The sequence below is a fragment of the Myxocyprinus asiaticus genome, chromosome 44, assembly GCF_019703515.2.
Source record: "Myxocyprinus asiaticus isolate MX2 ecotype Aquarium Trade chromosome 44, UBuf_Myxa_2, whole genome shotgun sequence".
Taxonomy (NCBI): Eukaryota; Metazoa; Chordata; class Actinopteri; order Cypriniformes; family Catostomidae; genus Myxocyprinus; species Myxocyprinus asiaticus.
The window spans coordinates 523,659-551,542 of NC_059387.1; the positions used below are offsets into that span (position 1 = coordinate 523,659).

Sequence of the window (27,884 nt, forward strand, 5' to 3'; positions counted from 1 at the left end):
TCTGGAGAAAGTCACTCAAATTCATCAATGTATGTCGTCTTTTGTTTCTGCTAAAATCATATCCAAGCACAATCTGCTTTCCCTTTTAGGGCACCTTAATTTTGCTATGTGCATTATTCCCCAAGGGCGTGCATTCATCTCTAGACTTCTTGAGCTGTCAAAATCCATTCCAAACCTTCAAGATATTGTCACACTCAACCTTGGCTGTCAGTCTGACATGCAATTCTGGGCTCGCCTTTTATCAGATTGGTACAGTTTATCTTTTTTTTAATAATGATTATGTCGAAATCTCAAACTCCCTTCAAATATACACTGATGCTGCTCCTTCTATAGGCTTCAGGGGGTTATTCGGTAACAAGTGGTTTGCAGAAAATTGGCCAGCCGAAATTCTTTCCCTTCCACCTGAGGTTAAATCTATCGCACTTTTCAAAATCTACCCCATCATCATTCCATGCCTTATATGGGGTGAAAAAATGGCGAAGCAAACGTACAACCTTCTTATGCGATAACTGAGCGGTAGTACAAATAATGAATAAAGGTCGCTCCTCTATTCCCTCTATCAGTCGCTTAGTTCGTCGACTAATTATTAAAAACGTAATTCTCAAAGCTGCTTACATTCCTGATTTAAACAATACGTTTGCTGGTGCCCTTTCTCGTTTCAATTTCAGAAATTCCATGCTCTATGCCCAGAAGCCCAGCCTACCAGCCTAAGATGCCCACCCTTCAACCAAGTCGTGCTAGATTCGAAATTTTCTCCTCGTACTTGTCTTCCGCTGCTACATTCATGAGGTTAGGGATGGCTAAATCTACGATCAAAGCTTATGATTCTGTCTGGGCTTATCTTTTTTTTGTGTGTGTGCTGGTTTCTCTGTTCCTGTTCTTCCAATAAATCTGTCCATCATATGTGCTTTCATAGTGCACTGCTTTAACTCCCATAAATTACAACCTGACTCTATTAAAGCCACTATAGCAGGCATTCAATTTCACCTGCAACTGAAGGACTATAATGTGATTAGTCTCCTCGGCCATCCCTCTAACCGGCTGCTCCTGAATGGTCTAAAGAAAGAATCCCCAAAAGGCAAAGATAAACGCTTACCTCTCACTCTACCATTATTACACAAGATGTTGCACCTTTTAAGATCTGGGGTTTACGATACATACACAAATGATCTTTTAGAGTGTGCTTTCCTCACAGCCTTTTACAAGTTTTTAAGGCCTGGAGAATTCACATGTAAAACACCCTTCAATCCTTCACTAGATCTCACAATATCAGATATTTCTGTTGATCACCACCTATTCACAATCTTTATAAAGCGTTCAAAAATGGTAAGTTTAACATAGGTACACACATTACTATAGCCCAAACTAATACAGTTTTTTGTCCCCTCCCTGCCATGACCCGATACCTGCGAGCATGGAACTCCACAGACCCTTTCTTCCTTACGGCTGAGGGGAAGCCTATGACTAGTTTGTGGTTCGCCTCCAAGTTGAAGCCACTCTGCTTACTCACCGGACTAGACTCTCAAGCATACACCAGCCATTCCTTCAGGATCGGTGCAGCCACCACTGCAGCGCCCAAAATTCCTACAGCCACACTTAAGCAAATGGGACGTTGGCCTTCTGCAGCTTTCGATCGTTAAATTAGGCCTAGTTGCAGTGAAATCTTGGATGCCCCAAGTCTCGACTCTTCATGTGTGTGTGTGTGTGTGTGTGTGTGTGTGGGGGGGGGGGGGCATAGTAGTTTATTTATGTCAGAACCGGGATATCAGCAGACCCAAGTCTGCTTAGATTAGTGGCTTTATTAATAAATAAATAAATGCCTTGCATGCACTGGTAATAAGGTCAAGTAATGCTTAGATTAGTGGCTTAAAAAAAAAGAAGCCTTGCATGCACTGGTAATTAGGTCAAGTGATGCTTAGATTAGTGGCAAGTAGTGTATTTCCTGTTTAAACATAGTCTTTAGGTCACTAGATTTAAAGCCAACATTAATAAAAAAATTTGGGGGTATGCATTTTTAGTGAACACTGCTAGATGCACATGTCTAATATCACGTCACTGTAGCCCACATATCTGCCGGCTAGATCTGTTGGGGGGGGGCATTGTTTCCTCAGGCTGCGTGAGCAGATCTAGTCGGCCAAGACCAAACCTACTCTCAATAACATTTACACAATAAACTATTTTGTCAAATCTACTCAAGAGTTATCCTAACGGAAATATTCTGTTTGTTCATTTAGGAAACTGTATGCGGTGCAGGACGATAAGCTCAGTTTCTGACACGCCTCTTCCTAACCAATCAAGAGTTGTTAACCCTCTGTCAAATCATTTATAAGCAGGCACTCACCTCTGCAGCTACAGTCTAACAGCAGTGGTATATGGTATTCTTCCTCCAGCTCCCCAGCTCCCCTGTCTATGTCTGCTTATGGGGGTATCTGTTGTGTTCAGCAGCAGCTGCATATCTCAATAGTAGCAGTGTATTGTGTACAGTGCAATGTGCAATGTGTTAAGCAGCAGCAGCAGCTGCTTGCATAAGCAGATCTAGTCCACCAAGACCAAACCTACTCTCAATAACATTTACACAATAAACTATTTTGTCAAATCTACTCGAGAGTGTCCTAACTGAATGTGTGGTTATTTGGGTTACTGTCACCTTCCTGGTATATGAGTGTAAATTTGTTTAGAAATAAATAATTAAATAAGTAAATAATAATTTTATTTAGAACCCCTGTGAGCATGCCGAATGCGACTGTGGCATGGAACACAAAACTCCATAAGATGCAGGTTAATGGAAAAAGATAACATTGGGAGAAACCAGGCTCACTGTGGGGGCCAGTTCCCCTCTGGCTAAACAGCATGAATATACTGAGAATATTGGTTATTTATGTGTAGTGCAAGTCATGGTTTAAAATTAGTAAACTAAGTAAGTGTTAAGGACCAATGTTAAACAATAATATATTGTACGAACTGTAATATTAATGACTAATGTCTTTGAGGTCCACCCTGGATTACCTGCAGAAGTTCACATATTGTAGATGCATTGTCCTTTGTTAGTTGGCTGATGTAGGCTTTTGTTGGCAATTAATTGATAGTCTCTGCATTCCATTTTAAGAGTGTAGTCTATTATTAGACCAAGGTGATGCAGACAGAGATCAGTGAGGTGCAACATAGTTCATCTGGCAGGTCATTTGGGTGAGGTCCAAGGTTCAGATAGTGGCACATGCAGTATCCCATGCCTTATGGTTGGAGTTGGAATCAGAACATCCTCTGTGAAGTCCATCACCGTAGACTGCGGTGTATCTGGCTTGCACAAGATGCAGTTAGTTGTCATTACTCAGTGACATGTAGCAATGGGAGTCGGACACCATACAGGAACGGAGCTGGATCTGGTAGGCTCTGTAAACCTTGGGAAAACAAATAGAGTAATATTAGAATAGATGGCATTCAATTTATTTCAGAGTTATAAAATATGAGAAGTGTTTCTGGTTCTGGCAGACCTAACTAATGCAGCATAACTATGAATGAGTTGATGGATAAATTATGTGTATGCCTGGCTGAATAGAGGAGTCTTTAATCTAGACTTAGACTGAGAGAGTGTGTCTGAGTCCTGAAATGTGTTAGGGAGACTATTCCATTGTTTAAGAGCCAAATAGGAAAATTATCTACAGTACCTCCTTTTGTGGATTTTGATATCCTAGGTATTATTATCAGGCAAGTATTTTGCGATCTTGAATGAACGTGATGGAAAATAGCGTAATAGAAGGTCACTTAAGTACTGTGGAGCTAGACCATTCAAAGCTTTGTATGTAGTGAACAGAATTTTAAAATGAATACAAAATTTAACAGGTAGTCAATGTAGCGACAATAAAATGGGGCTAATATGATCATACCTCTTAGTTCTAGTCAGCACTCTAGCTGCTGCATTTTGAACCAATTGAAGTTTATTTATTGAACTTGCAGGACATCCTCCAAGTAATGCATTCAATAATCTAGCCTTGAGGTCATGAATGCATGAATTAGTTTTTCGTATCTGCAACAGAGAGCATGTGTCGTAACTTAGCAATATTTCTGAGATGGAAGAATGCTGTTCTACAAACATTGGAAATTAGATCTTCAAAGGAGAGATTGGTATCAAATATTACATCTAAATTCTTTGCTGTAGAAGATGACATTACAGTACATCCATCGAGAGTCAAATAATATTTTTGCGGTTTATTTTGAGGTTTTTGGTCCAATAATTAGTACCTCTGTTTTGTCGGAATTGAGTAGGAGTAAATTTCTAGCCATCCAATCTTTGATTTTATTGATATACTCTGCTAATTTGGAGAATTAGTGTGTTGTGTGAATGAATGTGTCCCCTCGTGTGTTGAAACACATCAGTTTCAACACACGAGGGGACCGGGTTTTGGACCATTGCTACTCTTCCTTCCGGGATGGCTACAAATCCCTCCCCCGCCCACCATTTGGCAAATCAGACCACTCTTCCGTTCTCCTTCTGCCCGCTTACAGGCAGAAACTGAAACAGGAAGCACCCGCTTTCAGAACGACCCAGTGCTGGTCTGACCAATCAGATTCTATGCTACAAGACTGTTTTGATCATGCAGACTGGGAGATGTTCCGGTCCGCCTCTGATGACGACATCGAGGTCTACGCTGATACCATAACGTGTTTCATCAGGAAGTGCATAGAGGATGTAGTGCCAACTCAAACTATACGGATCTGCCCCAACCAGAAACCGTGGATTAATAGTGATGTTCGTGCGGCACTTAATGCGCGGACCTCCGCTTTTAATTCCGGGAATGCGGAGGAGCATAAAAAAACAGTTATGCCCTCCGCAAAACTATCAGAGCAGCCAAACGCCAGTAAAAGGACAAGACTGAAGGACAGTTCAACACCACCGACTCTAGAAGCATGTGGCAGGGAATTAATATCATCAAGGACTTCAAAGGGAGTAAAAACTCTGCCTCATCCGGGAGAGTATAAAGACTCTCTGCTGTTTTAATACGTTTTATGCTCGTTTAGAGGGAAATAACACAGTCCTCACAGAGAGAGCACCCACGGCCGAAGCTACAGAGGTTAGTTCACTCTCCGTCTCAGTAGCGGATGTAACCCGATCCTTCCGACGGGTGAATATCCGTAAAGCCGCGGGTCCAGATGGCGTTCTGGGCCGCGTCATCATAGCGTGCATGAACCAACTGGCTGGTGTTTTTATGGACGTTTTCAACCTTTCCCTCTCCTTGTCTGTGGTCCCCACATGCTTTAAAATGTCCACCATTTTGCCTGTACCAAAGCAATCCAAAATTACTTGCTTAAATGACTGGCATCCAGTTGCTCTGACCCCAATCATCAGCAAATGCTTTGAGAGACTAATCAGATATTACATCTGCTCTGTGCTGCCTGCCTCAATGGACTCATTGCAGTTTGCTTACCGCAACAACTGCTCCATTGATGATGCCATTGCATCTACACTACACACTGCTCTCTCCCACCTGGAAAAAAGGAACACATATGTGAGAATACTGTTTGTAGACTACATCTCAGCATTCAACACCATAGTGCCCTCCAAGCTTGATGTGAAACTCCGGGCTCTGGGCTTAAACAGCTCGCTGTGTAGCTGGATCCTGGGCTTCCTGTCAGTTAGATGCCAGGTGGTCGGAATGGGCAGTAACATCTCCTCATAACTGACCCTCAACACTGGAGCCCTGCAGGGCTGTGTACTCATCCCACTCCTGTATTCCTTGTACACACGACTATGTGGAAACACAGCTCCAATGCTATCATTAAGTTTGCTGATAATATGATAGGTAGGTCAAGGTAGGGCAGGTAGGTCTGATCACTGACAATGATGAAACAGCCTACAGAAAGGAGGTGCATACTCTGACACACTGGTGTCAGGAGCACAACCTCTCCCTCAACGTCAGTAAGACCAAGGAGCTTGTGGTGGACTTCAGAAGAAAAGACAGAGAACACAGTCCCATCACCATCAATGGAGCACCAGTGAAGAGAGTCAGCAGCTTCAAGTTCCTCGGTGTCCACATCACTGAGGAACTCACATGGTCCATCCACATTGAGGCTGTTGTGAAGAAGGCTCACCAGCACCTCCACCATATCCTCACACGGTTCTACACCAGCACTGTAGAGAGCATCCTGACTGGCTGCATCACCGCCTGGTACGGCAACAGCACTGCCCTCAACAGCAAAGCCCTACAAAGTGTGGTGCAAACTGCCAGACACATCATCGGAGGTGAGCTTCCCTCCCTCCAGGACATCTATACCAGGCAGTGTGTGAAAAATGCTCGGAGGATCATCAGAGACTCCAGCCACCCGAGCCTACCATCAGGCAGGCGGTACCGCAGCATCAAGACCCGCACCAGCCAAATCCACGACAGCTTCTTCCCCCAAGGAATCAGACTTTTGAACTCTTGATCTCTCACGAACAATGTACATCAGCACTGCACTTTATTAATCTCACACTGGACTGTCATAAATTATATTCTCTCTTAACAACACACTGGCAACTGACTATCAACCGACAGCCTGAATGTCAATACAGCACAATACAACCTACTGTATATTTTATATATACTATTTTTATTGTATACTGTGTATTCTATATTGTAAGTGTATTCTATATTGTGTGTATTGTATACTGTACATTGTATAGTATTATTTGTATATTGTGTTGTGTAAATCTGATGTTTATTGTAAATTGGTATATGTCTCATCACTGTCATGACTGCTATGTTGCTCAGAACTGCACCCAAGACTTTTACCCACTGTTGCACTTGTGTATATGGTTGAGTGACAATAAAGTGATTTGATTTTTGATTTGAATTGTGAAATTTTATTGGGTTTCTAAGAAATATAAATTTCGGTATCGTCTGCATTATAGTGCAAATATATTCCACAATTCCTGAAAATATCTCCTAGGGGAAGCATATATAAGAAGAAAAGAGGCCCTAAAATTAATCCCTGTGGTACTCCATACTTTAATTTGATCTGACAATTCCTTGTTTACACAGACACATTGGTAGCGGTCTGATAAATAGGACCTAAACCAAGCTAATGCCTGTCCACAAATCCCAACATAATTCTCAAGCAAGAGAATGTTGTGATCTATGGTGTCAAAGGCCGCACTAAGATCTAAAAGCACTAGAAGAGAAATGCAGCCACAATCAGATGATAAGAGCAAGTCATTTGTAACTCTGATAAGTGCAGTCTCTGTACTGTGATGGGGTCTATATTCTGACTAAAATTCTTCATATGTACCATTTCTTTGTAAAAATGAACACAGTTGGGAGGACACTACCTTTTCTAGTATTTTCAATGTAAATGGGGGATTTGAGATCAGTCTATAATTAGCCAACTCTCCAAGATCAAGCTGTGGCTTCTTAATAAGTAGTTTGATAACTGCCAGCTTAAAGTTTCTTGGGACATTCCCTAAGGATAGAGAGGTTCTGAGATGACTGGAGATGACACCTCTTTTAAGAGCTTAGTTGGTATTGGATCTAAAATACATGTTGTTGCTTTTGATGTTTTGATAACTTTATAACCTTTGTTAGCTCTTTATGTCCTATGACAGCGAAAGATTGAAGTTGCTCGTGGGGAAAATTATGAGACACTGTTTTCTGAGGTGCTGTGGCAGACAATTGCATAGCTAAAATTGTATTTCTGATGATTATAATTTTATCAGTGAATAAATTCATGAAGTCATTACTATTGTGCTGTGATTGGATATCTGGTTCTGTCGAGGATTTATTCCCAACCAATTTAGCCACAGTACTGAATAAACACCTAGGATTGTTGTCTGGCCATTCTCCTCTGACCCCTGTCATTAACAAGCCATTTTCACCCACAGATCTGCAGCTTGCTGGATTTTTTTTGTTTTTCGCCCCATTCTCGATACACTCTAGAGACGGTTGCACATGAAAATCCCAGGGGTTCAGCAGTTACAGAAATACTCAAACCAGCCCATCTGGCACCAACAATCATGCTACAGTCGAAATCACTAAGATCACATTTTTCTCCATTCTGATGGTTGATGTGAACATTAACTGAAGCTCCTGACCCATATCTGCTTGATTTGATACATTACACTGCTGCCACACGATTGGATGATTAGATAATCACATGAATAAGTAGGTGTACAGGTGTACCTAGTGAAGTATTAGGTACACCTGTACACCTGGCCTCTGTATCATGTTGCGTATCGTATTGTGACGTTGTTGGTACAGCCCAGTCCTAATATATATATATATATATATATATATATATATAGGGCTGGGCTATACCAGCAACGTCACAATACGATACACATCACGATACAGAGGCCATGATACAATCCATATGTCAATACTTGTTCATTTTTAACTTAATTTCTCCTGAGTAGTATTTAGTACAAGAGTTGTTTATAGGAATATGTATGACAGTTTCGGTAAAACCATGTGCGCTATTCAAAACACAACAAGGTCCATAAAGAAAAGAAAAGTAATAATTCTGATACTAAAAAGCAAATTACTTTATTGGCCCTTTCTTCTTTCTGCTTTAAAAGTGTATTGTGCTACCCTTATTTTAGTTTGAAATATTCTGGCTTTGTAATATTCTAGCTCAAAATCAATTCCTGTTTTTAAAGTGTGCAACAGGCAGTAATGCAAAGCCTCTCAAATTAAACAACTTAAGTCTTATCACCACTCAATCACAACTCACTTCTATGTACGGTTCTTGTATCAAATGAGTCTGCTCTTCAAAACCCTGACAGAACCATTTCACCATTAAGGACTCAGCAGGCAGCCAGTCCCCATGATATGGTCCTGTTCCTCCACCCAGCTCCAGTCCAGCTGGACACCAGCTACCTGAACATGGCCTAGTTCAGAAAGTTACTTTTTCCTACCCAAGGGTGATTCTTCTATTGAAGAATATACCCATATTATCTGTGTGGAGGCTACGAGGCTGTGTTTGGGTGAGTTGGCCATCAGTTTGTTTTTAAATAATGGGCTCAAAAACCCTTCCACTGGAGCTGGGAAGCGTCCTTCACGTAACCTATGCTGAGATAGTGAGACACTTGTGGAGGTGCTGTTTGGGAGATGGTCATACACCTCCGATGGTCTCCTCTCCAAACCCCTACACAACCTCTCACCCGAACCTCTACAGGTACTGAATTAGAGAAGAATAAGGAGAGCTGCCACAGCCCCCATTCCAGAGGTTCCTACTTCGGTGGTCCCTGAGGTTACCGGTTCAAAGGCTCCTGCTTCAGTAATCCCAAAGTTTTCTAGTCTTTAACAAGCAACAAAATTGTTTTAGCTTGGGTTGTCTCTTATGGTCTTTTTAGTGGTACAACCATCAAGATGTAAGAGGAAGAGGTGGGTCCTGGTTACCTCTCACAAGACGGCGCCCACGTCCAATTCATCATTTTTCTTGAAGCAAGCATACTTTGTAATCTGATTGTGTGCGTGTGTTGCACGGGGCACACAGATGTCGGGGCACAGAGATCAGTGGGGAATGAAAGGTCATTTTGACCCATAGCAGACACAAAGCCTACATTTTCCCTAATGAAAAAAAAAACTCATTTTGTTTTTCTGCTTTATTCTTGTGTTTCAGGACCACTTTGAAACCATTGACAGGCTGTTGAACTCAATAGTGGATAGCCTGTTTGGAGAAAGAGGTTTGCACTTTTTACCCTTTTTCTATGTTTAATTGTCAATTGTTCCATTACGAATAGTATGATACCATTTAATTATCACCTTTGTGTATTTATTTATTGAAAAAATACACAATCTGCTCTCAACATCTTGAGACACAATGTGAATCAGGCTCCATGATTTAAAGGGAAGAAAATGTAAATATTTGTTACATGTACAACATGGAACCTACCCAATAAAACTATTTTAAACATTATTTGGCTAATTCTTATTAGCAAAGTTTACAAATAATTAGGTATTTCTTCACCTTCAGGCACTTTCAGCTCTGTAAATTTTAGAAAGTTTTATTAATACATTTTACACACCCTCACTAATAAAAAAATAAAAAAAATACAAATAAAAAAATTGTATACTGATAATGTCATTGTCAAACAATCATTGTAATTTTTCTAAAAAAAAGTCATGAAAATTTCCACTACAGTGTCATTTCTAGCACATCGCAAATTCTGTGTTGTGTTTAATAGAATTCTGTTCTGGAAATGATGCTGATGGAAATAAAATGGACAACTCCTTTGTCTTGCTAAGGCTTATTTCATAGCTAATATTTTATGTATCCTAAATACACAATATAATAATATTTAACTTTTTTGTGTAATTTGGCATAACTACATCTTGATTCGAAATGATGCCCTGTAGGGGTGAGCGATATACCGGTAGACATGATAAACCGGTAGAAATTTGGCAACTGGTATACATTTTGGATTATTGTCTGTATCGCGGTTACGCAAAACCCCCAATGCATGGCAAGAAATTTACACATCATTCTATTCACATAACACGTCCGCAGTACACTTTCTGTTGGAGAAATGGAGGAGGAAGGCGGAGCGGCTTTATGTGAGACAGAGAATTGAAGAATTAGGGTTTCCAGATTGGGCTCCACAGACACTTGCGATACTCAACTTGGTTTCTCTCTATCGCGACACAAACTTCAAAACTTACGTGACCCATTTGAATTCTACTGAGTTTTTAGTTTTTTTAACTTAAAGCGCTATGGAGGAAGTCAAACATCTCAAATGGCAAGAAAACCTGACATTTTAACCAACACTAATGAGGAAAACAGCTAAAATAATGTGTCATGCGCCAATGTGGGTCATCTATCATGCAGATTTTTTAAACTACACATCATAACCCTTAATAAAATTCAGTTCGAATGATGTTAGATATTAGAAAACAAACCAGCTTTGCTTTCAGGTATTCAAATATTGTCTACAGAGAAGACTTAAACCATTAAGAGCCTAATGAAGTGTTTTATAATAATAATGCTAGTCAACAACATCAGAGTAAAATGTGAAATTTAGCATTGTGGTATGGTTAATTACCACTTTTTGAATACCACCAATTGTTTATTTTTATTTTTTTACCCTGACTACAGTGTTTCCCCTAGGATTTTTTTCAGCAGTGGTGCTGTTGTGTGCACGTCCACAAGCCCACAACGCCGGACCTGTATTAACGTGTGTTGGTAGAAGAACAGGTTAAAACAGGGTGTCAAACTCAGTTTCAGCATGGGCCACATCAGGGTTTATTTGTGCTCTCAAAGGGCCCGTTGAAAATGTGGCACCAGCACCTGCTTTGGTAGCACCCATGCAATTACCAAGAATATTACATATTACGTGCATTGAAATGCACATTTGACAGTACAGCATTGATTTTGAGGTTGCGATGAAGATGAAAATTATGATATTAACAAGAGTAACATCTGTGGAAAAAATTTACCTAATTTTTATATGGCTAAATTGAAATATATTGACAGTGTGACTAAGTTGGGCCTCCTTTTTTAGATTCCTTTTATAAGGCTCCTACCGATTAAACTACAGTCATCTCTTGGAATTTCTGAAGACAAACAAAACAACTTACATTTTCCTAAGAGCTTTACACAAGAACAGATTTTACACAGATGGAAAACTGATAGCTTGGTCCATAATTATGAAAATGCACCATAGTTCTGCTATAGTATCCTTAGTGCTAACAATGATAACTATGGTTTCTATATAAAGAACTATGGAATATTTGTTATGAAAATACAGCAGTCTAAATACATTTAGAAAGTTTTTCTGCCACAACTACCATAGTTAATACAGTACAGTTAGTGTTACTACAGTAAATCCACGGTAAATTCTTGTTAGTGTTGTGATCTGAGAATAGAAAAGGCCTCTAATTTATGTTTTCTCCTGTTTTCTTTGCCAGTGCCATTTAGAATGTGGGGGCTGTTTGTTTTAAACTAGTTTCATCACCGAGACCTAAGAGTTTTGCAACAGACTGTTCTGTACCGCATTCAAATGGGTTTCGCAATCCCCGCAGCGCATCTCACTGGTTCACGGGCGCATTACAAATAGTCTGTTTTTCGGTTGAGACCAGTCTGAGAATTACCACACCTGCTCTGCCCTCGTACAGCTATGATTAAGCAGTGTTGATAATTGACCTGTGTAGCGCTGTTTTATTCCATTAAAATGTGCTCCAAAACATACAGATGACAGAGCAAGGCTTATTTATACTCACGAGGATAGTGCTAACTGATTGTTCAGTTAAACATTGCAATCCCCTGCCATCCTACATTTCAGAAATGAGCTTGTGGGCCACTTGAAATGAAGCGAGTTTGACACCCGTGTGTTATGCGGTGACGTCACTGTGAGTATGTGCATGTATTTGTGTGTGTGTGGGTGGTGGGGCCTCTTGCGTAGTGTACAAAGCGCACAGCTGACTAGGGCTGGCAAGCGTTATGTTGCGTCAAGAATATTAAATGAACCATGTGAAATCCCAACAGCGGCGCTCATAATTCAGCAGTGGTGCAGCACCGCTGCAAAATGAATATAGGGGAAACACTGGACAATGTTTGTCAAGTTCCAAAGTTCCCTCCCCCTAATACCACCTGCTTCTGACTAGTAATAGCAAGTAGCAAATCATGGTGCATGGCTATGATGTAAACTAAATGCAATTGGCTATTTAAGAATAAAGGGCAAGCTGTACCGTACTAAATCGGACATACTGTATGTCAACACAGGAATTAAAACTGCCCACATCAAGCCATTTCATGGGGTCTTTACTTCATACTACTGTACATGGAAAATTTATTTGTCACAATGCAGGACCATTTAAAATTAACTAGTCAACAAAAAGACCAAAAAAAAAAAAAAAAAATATATATATTTGGTGATGACTTCACATGTATATGACAGCTCTGCGGAGAGAGTTTAACTCAGTTTGTAGGTAAGCAAAGTCAATCTGAACCAGGTCAGAGTATTTAATCTACTTAGCCATATAAGTAATATAAATCCTCTCAGAGGCCCACCAGCTATTTTTTTGAGGAACCTGCAAAGTGTTATGTATTTCCATATACTGAAGCTTGTTCCTGTGTTCCATTACACATCTCAAAACTTGAGAAGATTGTAAACTAAATATAAAGCTGCTGTTTATGCAGAGTTGGGATAGCAAAGTATTTAGGCTCATCAACTTTAAAAAGGGAGGTGCAAATGCTTTCCATTATCTTGTGTTGTTTATGTCAAAGGCTGTGCATCAAATCAAAGTCAGCAATGTTTTGTGCAAATTCATCTGTCAATTGGTAGAACAGGGGTCGGGAACCTTTTTTCACTAAGGAGACAATTTTGTAATTTTTGGTTGATGCATTTTTTCAAAGAGCCATAGCACAAACAAATAATTTACTATTTTCAAAAACATAGTTTTTCAATAAAAATAAAATGTTTATATTGCCCATAGACTACTCAAAAACACAAAAACAAACAAATATGCAAAAATTAATAGGTAACATGTTGCAATATGGAATTGAGTACACGTGTTTGTGCGGGAACAATTGTTCATGAAAAATGTAACTTCCTTGTTGGGCTGGGCGATATGTAAAAAATATTTGAACAATAATCACCTTTAAAATATTGCGATATCCGATTAAATGGTCAACCCCCCTGCCAAGGGTCGGTGAATATTTTTGCTTTATTGATTTTGCTTTAAAAATTACATTAATTTATTGAAACACGAAAAACTTAAAAGACATTTCTAAATTCAAATGGCACTTTAAATGAAACAAAAAAAGCAATTAAATAAATGAAGTGATTAAAAAGGGTGTGCTGAGTGACTCCAACCAGGTCTACTAAGCAACCAAATTGGCCCGGTTGCTAGGGAGGGTAGAGTCACATGAGGTAACCTCCTCGTGGTCACTATAATGTGTGGTTCTCGCTCTCGGTGTGGCGCATGGTGAGTTGTGCGTGGATGCCGCAGAGAATAGTGTGAGCCTCCACACGCGCTACGTCTCCACGGTAACGCGCTCAACAAGCCACGTGATAAGATGCCCGAATTGATGGTCTCAGACGCGGAGGCAACTGAGATTCATCCTCCGCCACCAGGATTGAGGCGAGTCACTATGCCACCACGAGGACTTAGGGCGCATTGGGAATTGGGCATTCCAAATTGGGGAGAAAAAAAAAAAAGAACTAAAGACAATTATAAATGTAAAGATAATTATAATAATCATTATAATAAATAAGCCTAATAAATTCCCTTGTGTTCCCAAAAGATGCTGCCAAATGTGTGTTCTTATCGAATGTGTTTGTATTGCATTTTGGTAATACAGTTAATGCTGCCTAAAGAAAATAAAATAGAACTAAATTTTAGGTTCAAGGTGAACGTGTCTTGTATTACTTTATAATTTAATAACTTTCGTCTTTGTTTATTTAATAAAAGATACCTCTATATATTACTGAACCTGCAGAGTTGCGTTCACAATGTGTAAGAGCAAACTGCTCCATGGAAATAAAGCAAACTATACTCACAGCACCTCTCGAGATGATCTGAGATCATTTGCAGCATTCTCATAGACTACATTATTCTTGCAAACAGTTTTCAGTCGAATGAAACAGAGAAAAAGGAGTGATCACCCTTTACATGTGCTTGTTCCACGAGACAGGGTCCCACTGCATGCTGCATTTGGCCCAGACTACAATAAATATGGGTTGACAGGTAAATTACACTTCTGCTGTTGTTTATGCAATTACAAAATGTCATTAGCCTAGTTTCCATCCACTATTTTGTTATCGTCAAAGTGAAAATGCGTAAATACATTTTTGCGAAATTTGCCGTCTTCTGCCTGTTTCCATTCAAATGGCCTTTTATCGATAAAAATGGTGTGCATGATGACGTCATGCCTAAAAAAACACTTTGTCACATAAGTTTTGGTTTAGCGCAAAAGAAATCTGCCCTGAAGCCGTTTCCATACAGAAATGTGTGTTTATCGCTAATTCGCCTCCCAGATGTCCCTAATTTTTTTCCCTCCAAAATGTTGGTAAAATGGGGAGAGTATTAAGATAATTCATTGAAATTAGTCAGCTTACTGTCACAAATAAAAGCAATCAGAAGATGAGGAATTGCAATCAAAAGGGAACAGTTGCCCTTCTGATAGGACTGTAATATTGGTCCTGATGTTGCGCATATCGCAGGTTGCCACCGGTTCCAACACGAAAGCGAATCGTCATGGCCCTGTTCAAGCTGGCAACCTGCACCAAGTACTGGGGGAACTTTCGGTCTTAGTATAAGGACCATCAATTGATGTCTACATGCTGTGTGCACAACTATTAAAGGAAAATTGATGCGGTGTAATATCAGGGTTTACATATATGATACATTCCTGATATTCAATAGGCTATTTTGAACAATAATCTAATATAAAGCATTGCCATCACAACTGCATTATGTCCCGCATATTTGTCCAGCAACTTTTAACGACAAACTGAACTTGATTGTCATCTAAAATTAATTTTAGCCTCATAATGCAATTTACATTTTCTGAAGAAGCTCAGCAAATGTGATCCAAGGTAATGAGGGTTAGATTTAAAATATTTTAATGTTTTAAAATGTTAAAAAGCTAATTTTCTCAAAGTGAACTCATTGGACAAATAGTTCTGATAGTTTATAGTCTTGAAAAAAAGTGTAGAACATTCTGAGAATGTCGCCTGAACAGGGTAAGGCTAATTTAAGTTTGTGTAAAGAAAAGGCAAGTATATAGGTCTATTCATTTGGTAATTAATTGTTTTAATTTAATGCTTTTTTCGCTTGGTAATTTATTTAATTTAATACAGGGAAATGTGCTGGCATTTTTTTCAAAAGTATGCTAAACAATAATTTAATAGAATTGGGCTATGTTAGTGTTTAAAAAAAAAGCACACTGAAGCGTTTCTCCTAGTATTGTGTATTTATTTTTAATTTAAAACATCTTTGTGCACAGAAATGATATATTATTTTGTATTTTGGTCTAATTCCATGACTGACGTCTATTATTTTGAATGGTGTGGAAGATTAAATTAATCACAAACAGTGGCCATTAATTTGTTCTCCGTACACTTGTCCATATGCATGATACGAGATATTTGTGTTGGCACTCCTGGAAGTGTCATGTTTGCAGCATCGGATCTGTGCAGGTATGCCGTTAAGATCAATCCATAATCACGTACAATAAATTGGCTTTCAAGGATGTATACTGTCATCATGATTAACACAGGCTAACGATTGGGGCAAATTCTGTCATGTGACACTGTTTCCAAACCAGATTTTCACGAAATTTAAGTATCGACATAGAGTTTATGCACTAGAATTAAACGTAAAAATATTATGTCGACACTTGTGAAATTTTAGCAATAATTTGCGTTTCCATCAGCTTTATTTTGATGCGCTAAAACTTTTTTTGCAAAAACTGCTTGGATGGAAACGTAGTTATTCAGTCTCATGAACTGTCAATAAAGCTGAGAATTACATGCACTTTGCCATTGCTTGTCCCTTGTCAGTTTAGAGTTCTCTTTTGTGATGAACACATTGGAATTCCTACCCAAAATACTCTCACACTCCTAGCCTGGTTGCCATTGGCTTGCCAGCACTGGCAGATAGCTGAGCTTCAAATATCCTTTCAGCACAGAACATTAAACATTAACTGAGCACAAAATCAGTTACTCTGCTGGACAGAAGCGGATTACATCAGTCAGTAAGAATAAACTGATAAACACAGGCATGGGCGCCTGCAGGATTTAAGCTGAGGGTACGCACAGAAATCTGCCACAGAGGTCTGCACGGGCCTTAAAATGAATCCGACCCTTACCCGAGACCATGTGGCCCGACCCTACCCGGCCCGAAAGATAGGCTACATCAGATTTTAAGCCCGAACCCGACACGAAATCGCTTACCATCTAATTTCTTCTCCTAGCAAGTACTGTTGCAATGGGCTATATTTTATGTAAGCATATAGGCAACATTGCTATCAGTACTGAAACAGTAAACATACACAGTTTTAACAAGGCACAGCAGCCCCTTAGTACACTAGAGCAGAAGACTTGCATTGACTTACCGTTTATTTAATGAAACTTCACTTGGTGCAGAACAATCTGGAATAAAATGAAACTGCAACAGTCCCCTCTATGCAGCCTTAACTTGTTTAGATTGTTGAATCTTTGTGACAACTGCGCTAAAAACAATCTAGACACAGTGCAAAGAATGAAACAGCGCAGGTGTCTTTCTTTTTAACTTGACATGGTGTTTAAAATGTGCCGGTCCTGCTTGAGATGCTGAAGAAAAAGCGAGACGCGGTGCAAATGCCAAAAACATTCGCTTAGCATGTGTTTACACAAAATGGGAAAACAGCACAGACACGTGCAAAAATAAGTTCGGTAAATACTCGTCCGTACCTGCATGTTTGTGAGTGAGAGCTGACCCGAACCCACCGAAACCCTAAATCTGCCTAATAAACCTTATATCATGCTCCTCCGTGAGATTTTTGTTTGTTTGTTTGTTTGTTTTGCAAAAAAACAACGCTTAAGCGTTCAATTCTGGTGACTTTGAGATAAGCATTTATTTATTTTCTCGAGTATGAGTAGCATTCATGTAACTATTGGCTAAAGCATTTCTTCCAGTAACCGATCAGACAGACGCATTTTCGTGCTAAAAAAGCAAAACGCACCACAAAGAACAGAGCAGAACGCAGGTGTCTCGAGACGTGTTTTTATCAGTTGAAGTTTTTTTAACTTGACACAGCGTCTAAAAATGCAGCGCTCCCGTGAGAGATGCTAAAAACACAGTGAAACGTGATGCAGTTGTCAAAAGACATCTATCTAGCGAATGTTTACATGGAAAACGATTGAAAAACAGTGCGAGCGGACGCAAAAGCACATTCAGTTTGAACAGCCCCTTGTTCATATGACACAGCACTAGCTGAAGTTTCTCAAAGTTACCTCTCAAAAAGACAGCCTTTTGTTTCAGTTGATTGTAAATAAGTTTCCACTGTATCCAGCACTGTTTGTTCTCTGTATTTGTAAATATCCCGATATTGTTTTACTGTTTGAGAAACCACACCAAATGATTCAGTGAGAGACAATGAGAGAATTGTACTGAATCACAAATCGATTCAGACCATTTTGCAAGCCCGTTTGGCCAGTTCACTGAAAAGAACCGACCCCAAAAGAATTATTCATTTGCAAATTGGGCATTGTTAGTTCTTTTAAACAGCCAACAGAAATACGGGACACATTTCATGATTTACCTGAGTAAATATTTCTCAGGTCACTTGCAGCACTCAGTAGGCACAGTGCGTACGGCCATATAGCTGCAGGTGCCACTGAACACAGGTAGATTTTTGCCCATTACCCCATTTTCGTGTTGCATGTAAACACCTTTATCATGTTCTTATCAGCTTATCCAATGTACGCACGTGCTGTGTTCATGCCTTTTCATGGTTTGACGTAAATTGTAAAATATATATCTCACATGATACAATACTACTAGAATATAATGAAGTATTTGTGACATATGTTGCTTTTTAAAAACGTATATTTCCCCAGAATACACAGCTATTTTTCCCCATATAGCAGAGGCTAAACGGCTAACCCCCTGAGTCAACCATTGACCCTAGAGCAAGGAAAAAATATCGATTTTTTTCTATGCATCATCTCCATATTTATTCTTAAATCCCAAGACTGATCTTTCACTCTTTGCAGCAACCCTCTACTATGAGAGTAAATAACTTGCAAATGCAACTAAAAATGTGAGTGATTGGGTTCAGGCTGGTAAATTTCCTGATTTCACTCACCAGTGTTTGAGTAGTATGGTGGCGAAGAAGTTTAGCAGCGAGACCCTTGCACTGCGTGTTGAGAGTAAAATTTTGGTTTGACTCCTTCCGTGTAATGTCCTAATACGAGATCCACGCAATCCATTTGTCATTAATGAATGCCTCTTTTAATACTTTTTCTGTTATTTACAGTCAGTTATTGATCAAAAACAACAAAAATTAAACATTAACAATCACACATAGCACAGATGCAGTAAAGAAGCTGTGCAACTCCACTCTCGTTAATATGCGCTCAACCAAAACACTTTGTGAGAAGCTCACTATTCTGTCACTTAGAGACAGTACCTTTTTAACACTTGTTCTACATGTTATGTGTACATATGCCCCATTATAATAAACACTGTATGCTGCAATTTCAAAATGTAGCACACATACTGTAATTTACATTCCATTTTATAAATAATATTATATTTTATAGGTATTTATGACTGCCAACTTTTAAAATACATCACTTATCTATGATAAACACTAAATGAATCTGATTGCAAAAAAATAAAAGCGTGACATGATTACAGAAATGAAAAGATGAAAAAGTTATTTTCAATGCACTGATCATAATTTTAAATCGTAATGTATGAAACAATGACATTAAAATCAAGTTATGTGTAGGGTCTAAAATGCCCTTAATGCAGACAAAACGAGTTATTGTTGCGCATAAAACATGTTCAAGACAATGCAAGGAATGCAAAAACTTTAAAAAAGCAGGGTCACTTGGCGTCTCATATCCCGCACAATAGAGAAGGTAGAGCAGGGGTGGGAAAAATAAATTCTCCTCTCTGTTAAGCCAAATCTTTCACTTTCACATTCTTCTTCTTCTTGTGTTTTTGATGATTCACATTCTTCATGCATATCACCACCTAATGGGTAAAGAGAAGAATTTCTAGCAAAAACTGGACTTGATAGATCTGTTCTCACCCACATCTATCATATCACTTCTGAAGTCATGGATTTAACCACTGGAGTTGTATGGATTACTTTTACATGCTTTTCAGAGCGGCAACATTTTGACACTCATTAACTTGCATTGTGAGGACCTACAGAGCTGAGATATTCTTTTAAAAATCTTAATTTTTGTTCTGCTTAAGAAATAAAGTCATACACATCTGGGATGGCATGAGGGTGAGCAAATGATAAGATAATTTTCATTTTTGGGTGAACTATCCCTTTTAAGTAGCGCATGGGGGGGCCACATTGAACTCCTTTTGAGATACAATGTACCATTAAGTAGCGCATGGGGGGGCCACACTGAACTCCTTTTGAGATTCAATGTACCATGTTGATTTAGTTCTTGACTCTTTTAAGCCCAGAAATAGTTGTGTTCTCATACTATGCATGATGTATTTGTGACTGATGGGACTATTATGCCTGAAGTGTTGCTCTACAAACATTGATACTTTTTTTGGCATTAGAAAAAACTTGATAAAGGCTAAGCATAATTCAAAATTATTTTATCATCCCTACTTCCCTGGTAAATTAACAAATTAACACACTACATCAGGGGTTGGTATTAAACTAATAATATTACTAAAATTATTATTATTATTATTATTAAAATGTCACTGTTTTATTATATTAATGTTTTTAAAAGTACTAAAGTCATTCAGCCAAACGTAGTGAGTGCTTTTCTTGTTTTCTTGTTTCTGTGTTGTTTGATTAATAGCAATGACATACCAGACAGTGGTCTATTCGGTTATACTCAAGTCTGATATTTTGATACAAATATAATTTTTTGTCCCACTGTTTATGTTCACTTTACACATAAATGACTGGATTTCAATTTAATGCCTCACCAAGACCAGCATTGGCGGAATTATGAAGTGTATTTGATCGTTTAGGCGCACACCTGCAATAGCGCTCTCGGAACACACGCCAATGTAAAGCGCAGCACACAAACATAATAAGCCGCCTGTTAATCAAACAGCACGCAGCTACAGACGCCAGGAAATAAAAAGTCAATCTTTTATATTTGATCTAGATCAACCAACCAGTGGTGGTCTTGCTATTGCAATCGATGTAATGAACAACCCAGGTCTAGGTATAGAACATAGGCTAAGTATAGAAAATTACTCAAAATTTTATCTCTTTTTTCCAATAAACATCAAGATCATTTTATCACCCAGCCCTATTGATAACATTTCCTTAATTTCTCACATCAACCCAATAATCTCAGTGATCGATAGATAAATTACAGGCTACGTTATAGACACATAGAATTTAACTAAACTCACATGACACGATCAAGCAATTGGCATTTTTCACTGTGAAAAGCCCTTTCAGGTGTTGAACTGCTGTTTGAGGCATAATCCACATCCATAACAGTTGACGCCCTATCTACAGCTGCTGTCCAAATTTTCTAAGGGTGTTTTGATTTGACGGGAGTCAAATCAAATGACGAGACTAGTCCCTAGCCAGTCACATTGATGGATAAAAATAAAACCAGGACAGGGAAGTAGCAAACACAGAGGGGGGGGGGGGGGGGATAAAAGTACAGTTATAGCACTTAAAATGTACTCAAGTATACCATTTTTAAACTACTAAAAAAGTACAATTTCTGGGAAAAACATCATGGTTACTTGTGTACCTCCTGATGGAGGGAACGAGACGTTGTGTCGATGCAGTGACACAAGGGGTCACTCTTGGGTGCCCGAGACACCTCTGGTCTTTGATAAAAGGCCAATGAAAATTGGCGAGTGGTATTTGCATGCCACTCCCCCGGACATATGGGTATAAAAGGAGCTGGTATGCAACCACTCATTCAGGTTTTATGCTGAGGAGCCGATATAAGGTCCGGCCATTTCAGCGGGTAGTTCAGCGTTGTGGTAGGAGGGACACAATGTCTCGTTCCCTCCATCATGGAGCGGAGGTTACACAAGTAACCATGATATTCCCTATCTGTCACTCACTCGACGTTGTGTTAATGTAGTGACACTAGGGGTCCCTATACGAAACGCCACAATTGGCTAAACTGTGTTACGTGAACTGGCGTTGTGTGGTGGGCAGACTACTGTGTGCCTCTTAGCCAGCACATCAGGTTGACACGTAACCTCTCCCAACATAGGTGTCGAACGGCCCATTGGGGACAAGTCGACTACCCAAAAGATAGAGACAGGCTAACCCAGTCGTGGCCTCTTTTCCCCTTCTTTTTTTCCACTCCCTAAAAAAGAAGGGGGATTATCCGACTGGGCCGCCAGATCCCCAAGGGGAAGACACCACGGAGACCACACCTCGCCCAAAGAGAGGGGGGGGATATTTAAGTGGAAAAATACGTCACATGGTCTTTCCAAGATTGGCCGCAACCCACCGCCTTTTTTCGGTACGATGAAGTAGGGGCTGTAAAACCCCTTCTTCATCTCGGCTGGAGGGACAGGTTCTATCACGCCCTTCCGTAGAAGGGTAGCGATCTCCGCACAAGGTAGCAGCGTTTTCGTCCTTCACCAAGGTGAAGTGGACACCGCTGAACCTGGGCGGACGCCTGGCGAACTGAATTGCGTAGCCGAGTCGGACGGTCCGGACCAGCCATCGCGACGGATTGGAAAGCGCATGCCATGCGTCCAAGTTCCAGGCAAGGGGGACCAAAGGGACAATTACTTGGCTCCTTGTGACCACCCCCGGAACAGCCTGGGATGGGGGAGGAAGAGGCCTGTCCTCGTGACCCATGGAGACTGTCACATCGGGGGCGGATTTGTGCCACAGCTGGGTGCTCAGGGGCAAGAGACCGCCACTGGAGCGCCAAACCTGCCAAATAGAGTGGTGGACGGTGGTCGTGATGACGGCCGTGCACACCGGATACGTGACCCAAGGAACAAGGAAACCGCTCTTGCTGAACTCTTGAGTACTGCAGCCACTTGGGCATGCAGCACAATTAAATGCAAAGGTAACAAAAAGATGGAGAGGTCTGCTTACCAGCTCCAGAGCAGCAGGTTTCGTTGTCCCTGGATCGCCCCCGTCTCAAGGGTGCTTTGAAGCCTTTTACGGGTTCTGGGCGGCCGCGAGACGGGTGGCGTCTGCTTCCTGCGGTGGGCTCCACGCCGGGGCCGGGCCGAAGGGGTGGGCTGCGGTGGAGCTGGTGCAGTCACCACAGGAGGACACCCTTGGCGACGAGTAGACAGGGTGCGGGATCTTGAGCCACGCCGGGGCAGCATATGCCGGATAGCCTCCGTCTACTGCTCCACCGTCAAGAACTGCTGGGCAAAGTCCTTGATGGTGTCGCCGAATAGGCCAGCCTGGGAGATGGGGGCAGCAAGGAATCGTGTTCTGTCGGCCTCACCCATCTCGACCAGGTTGAGCCAAAGGTGGCGCTCCTGGACCAATAATGTCCGCCCGAGAGACCGCGCCGTGACCTCCATCGCTCGGAGAGTGAGGTTGGTCACCGAGTGCAGTTCCTGCATCAATCCCGGGGTGGAACTACCCTCGTGCAGTTCCTTTAGTGCCTTGGTGGACTTCCAGGAGAGCCATGGCGTGCAGGGCGTAGGCGGCTTGTCCAGCGGCACTGTAGGCCTTGGCCGTCAGAGATGACGTAAACCTACAGGCCTTGGACGGGGGCTTTGGGCACCCACGCCAGGTGGCGGCGCTCTGCGGGCTTAGGTGCACCGCGAGCGCCTTTATCCACCGGGGGATTGCCGAATAGCCCTTGGCCGCCCCACCATCGAGGGTAGTGAGGGCAGGGAAGCTGAAAAGATCGGGACCGGGCAGTAAAAAGTGCCTCCCACGACCATGTCAGCTCTTCATGCACTTCCGGGAAGAAAGGAAGGGCGGAGGGGCATGACGCACTTCCTGCCTCCTTCTCCACATGATGCGAAGACCTTACCAATGAGCTTACGTCATGAGCGCACATGAGCGCACGTCACAGAGATGTACAGAAGTGAACATTTGTAGTTAAAAAGTATATAAGTATTGTTTTGTTTCTCAAAATAATCAATCGTTTGGGTTCAGAAGAACTTTATTTGTCGACTGGAATCGTGTTGATTATTTTGATGCACCCTAAATATGCATTTTGGACCGTCAAAAAATGGAGTACATTCACTTGCATTGTTTAGAGGAGCAAGCCTGAAATGAAATCCTAAAAGTCTTAAATTCTGCTTTGATGAAGAAAGAAACTCAGATACATCTTGGATGGCCTGAGGGTGAGTAAATTATAAGCAAATTGTCATTTTTGGGTGAACTATTCCTTTAATTGTCAAAGGAGAATTTACTTGCTGTTTGATACTTTGAAACATTTGATAACTTTTAATTTGGCATGGAGGAAAAGAAAAGAAACAAAAACTTAAGTAGACAAGAGAGCGGGATGTTCTTGTTGAGGAAATTACTGCAAGGAAAAAGTTCTACTTGGGAAGCTTTATAATAATATCACATCAGAAAGTAAGAGGCAGGTAAATGGGAAAAGGTGGTGGAGGCTGTCTCTGCTGTGCCCAATGTGATGGGGGTAGAAAAAGAAAGTCTCAGCTTTCTAATATTATAATTATTCTGTTTCTATGAACTAGAAAGATCGCAGAGAGAGAGCGCTATATGTAGTGCATCCATTTGAATTTGCATGATTGGTCACCACATTAAGAAGCTTCAAAACAACATTTATTGTTTGAATTTGGTCATAAAATGTACATGGTTTACAAGCTGAAAATAAAAATATAATTAAACACAAAACAGTCAAAAACTTTTTTTGGTCTAAAATAACATTTCTACATTAAACAGCTCACTGTGACTTAAAACTCAACATGAAAAAATATAAATATTTAAATAGATATTTAAATTCATTAAATATCTTACCTTTTAGAATTTAAGACAACTGTGAGGTTATTCTAACTTTAAGGTGTTATTTACAATGATATTTAAGAACATTTTTTTTCGAGAATTTGAATGCTAGAACAATATTAAGAAAAAAGATAAGAACTTTCTTAAGTTTATTCGGGAATACAAAATACTTTTAACTTTTTTCTAAAGTTACAAATTAAGAATAAAATGGTAGTTAAGAAGAAATTTCTTAAGAAAGTTTCGTGAATCCAGCCCCAGATTATCATGCAGTAACACACTGGCTGTGTTTCATTTGGAAGGCTGCATCTCCGGAGTTCGCATTTGTCAGCCGCATACATCATCGAGGCTGTCTCGTTTCAAAAAAGCGAGTAGGACACTTCAAATGCAGCCTTCGAATGTGACCTTCTTTCACGGGAATTCGGAGGATGCATGAGGTGTATCCTTCGTGGGCACTCACAACCCACAATTCTTTGCTTCAACGGAAATGTCTAAACAAATAACACCAATTTGCCCATTAATATGATGTTCAAACGCAAGTAATGTTAATTCTCAAGTTGAAGTACCTCAGTAGATGGATGCAGAGTATATAATGTGTATTATTATATTAAGATATAATTAAAATAAAGTATTAGACTAAAAGTACACCTGTAAAATCTATTTTCTTTTCTCTTTACTTCTTTATAACTCTCCTAAAATGTACCTCATACATTCCCTTCCAAAGGGACTTTGTTCCCTTCTCACTCAAAGCACTTATGCTTGTTAAAGTGTGGCGTGCTGTCATAGCAACCATGTTACGATCAGTTTCCGTTTGTCCAACAAAGGCTGTCTCGTTTAAACGAGACTTGTTTAAAGGAGGACGCTTGGTATACTGCAGCCTTCAAAGGATGTGTCCTACCTAGCGCGCAGCCTTCGAAACGAGACACAGCCACTAGCTTAGTGATTGATGTATGTCCTCAAAAAAACTCCCCTCGAAATCCAAACACAAGTGGTCACAGGAGACACATTTGAGCAACCAGGCTTCACAGACCTATCGGACACATCGCAGTTAGTTGATTACGTGGGGCTGCCTGAACTCAACAAAAGCACTCGAAACCTATGTATCAACACAACTGTTTGCAAAATAGGTGTTAATATAGCAATGCATAACAATGTAGTTAAGTAGATGTCATTTGGGTATTTGGAAGTTCCACATGCAGTCATATGTTTTCATCCAAGTTGCGAATTTAAATTCTGCGAAAAATTAGAATAAACAGTGTGTCTCACAGTTCTGGGACTGCTAGTGCGTGTCTGTCTTTTGCCGTGCATATCTATAAGATATTTTTCAAAAGTGTCAATTAACCTGCTCTTCTACACAGTTCAAGTTTGTGATCAACTTATTTTATCTGCAAACTCTACACAGACCAGAGCAACATTTCAGATGCAATGACTTTGGACTGCTGGTTAGTCCAGTTATGAATTAATTCTTTAGTCACATTACTTTTTTTGATGCGCATCTTGTATTCTTATTTAAATGATGAGTTTATTCTGTAAATGTGTTTCCATCACAGTTTATGCGTATTTTGTCTTATCGAATAAAAATGTATCCACCTCAAGCATGCGTAAAAGTTTTTGATGCACATTTTGGAGATTTTATTAGCATATTGGTGTTTCCATCAGCCGTTTTTATGCGTTATCCCAAAATGCACAGAAAAATAAGTTGATGGAAACCCAGCTGACAGACACACAAACGCTATTTCTGTTCAGTAAATCTGACTGAATCCAGACAATATAAGAAGGTTATATTCTGCAAATTGTGGTTTAGGTTCTGTTCAATGTTAATTATGCCTTTTGAATGTAAATGTGGTATTCTTCCTCATGCAAAATAGACTTACTGATGGTTAAATTTGAAATAGTCTGCAATGCCTCACTCCATTTTATAATGTATGGGCATTATCACAGGAAAAACTCAATGTAGTTTCTTTAAATGTACAGAACTGCAGCTCTGTTATGCAGTTAGTCTATGTGAGCCTGTCGACAGCTCACTCCCTGCAGACGCAGAATGATACAGGCTTTACTGATGGAGTAGCCAATGTCTGTCAGCTGGAATTATTTTTATTTTTACAATATAGATACCAGCTTTGGGTATCTGATAGCTTAAGTCTAATGAATGCATTTAACCAAAAGTGACTGGAACACAGGCTGCCAGTTTCTACTCGGTAAATCTTACGAAATCCATGCAGACAATTTATATTTAGTTTATGTTAGATTTGTTTAAATAGATTGATATTTAGTTTATATTTTGCAATTTGAGGTTTGGGTTCTGTTCCGTGTAAATGTATTATGATTTTGATGTAAATGTGATCCTCCTCATGTAAATTACATTTCACGATAATTATGTTTTCAATTGTTGTCAAAGAACCGCTGTAGAATTGATGGTTATTAAATGAGTTAATTGGAATATGTAAAAGATATGACAAAATTATGCAAGTATTGATAAGTTTGTTTTTACATTCCTTGTGTATTATGTCTTCAGATTTCAAGAGCATAGACTCATGTCAATGCGTTATTAATTTGGCCCCACTCTGCACACTGTGGCCCCTCTGTGGCCCCCTTAAAAATGTCTAGATATGCCCCTGGTCACAAGGTTTATAACAGGGAGAAAGAAGAGCAGTTCAAAGACAGCCTCAGTTTCAAAGCATTTATGTATTTATTGAAATACATCTAATAACATTCTTAGTAATGTATTTTGAAATTTAAAGTAAAACAAAATCAAATATTTTTATTAATTATTTTCACAATTTAGTTGAATAATTGAAGACCTGAATAATGAGTGACTTTAGTGACTTTACCTTGTCACTTCAAAATAAAAACAATATTTTTTACTCCAAAAATCTAAATGCTTTACTGTGTCCACAGATCCCCCATTAACAATTAGACATAAAAACTTTTAATATCCATCAAAACAGAATGTCACAGATCATTATTTTCCAATGACAAAAAATTAGATTTAACCTCAAAACTGTTTGGATGGAATAAATCTCACAAATGTTGATATTCAGATGAAATATCAAGATTAAGAGGAGCACAGACATTCAATAAATGTGTTGAGATGAGATTTAGTGGCATCTATGGTCAAGAGGAAAAAGTTAAGTTGGGGGGTCATCTTACCCCAGGGGGTGTCTTCCCCCATCTTACGGTACTAAGCATGGAATTTTCTAGCATATTTCTACATGTCTTTTCACATATATATGAATCTGAAAACTTAAATCTTAAATCATAATACGTGGACCTAAGAAGGTTAATCAGTCCTATACAAAATGATAATTTTATTGAAGATTCTTTAGCTGTACTTGTGA

The 27,884-nt window shown here is 39.8% G+C and overlaps 1 protein-coding gene across 5 annotated transcripts in view; it reads left to right on the forward strand.

Moving 5' to 3' along the window:
- The window catches only part of LOC127434106 (elongation of very long chain fatty acids protein 2-like), a 98,933-nt gene that overhangs the window by 28,419 nt on the left and 42,630 nt on the right, over window positions 1-27,884 (forward strand). For all 5 annotated transcript variants that reach the window (XM_051686590.1, XM_051686587.1, XM_051686591.1 and 2 more), the window contains one exon: window positions 9,592-9,655. In XM_051686590.1, the coding sequence (XP_051542550.1) occupies window positions 9,592-9,655 (64 nt within the window). The remainder of the gene's footprint in view (window positions 1-9,591; window positions 9,656-27,884) is intronic.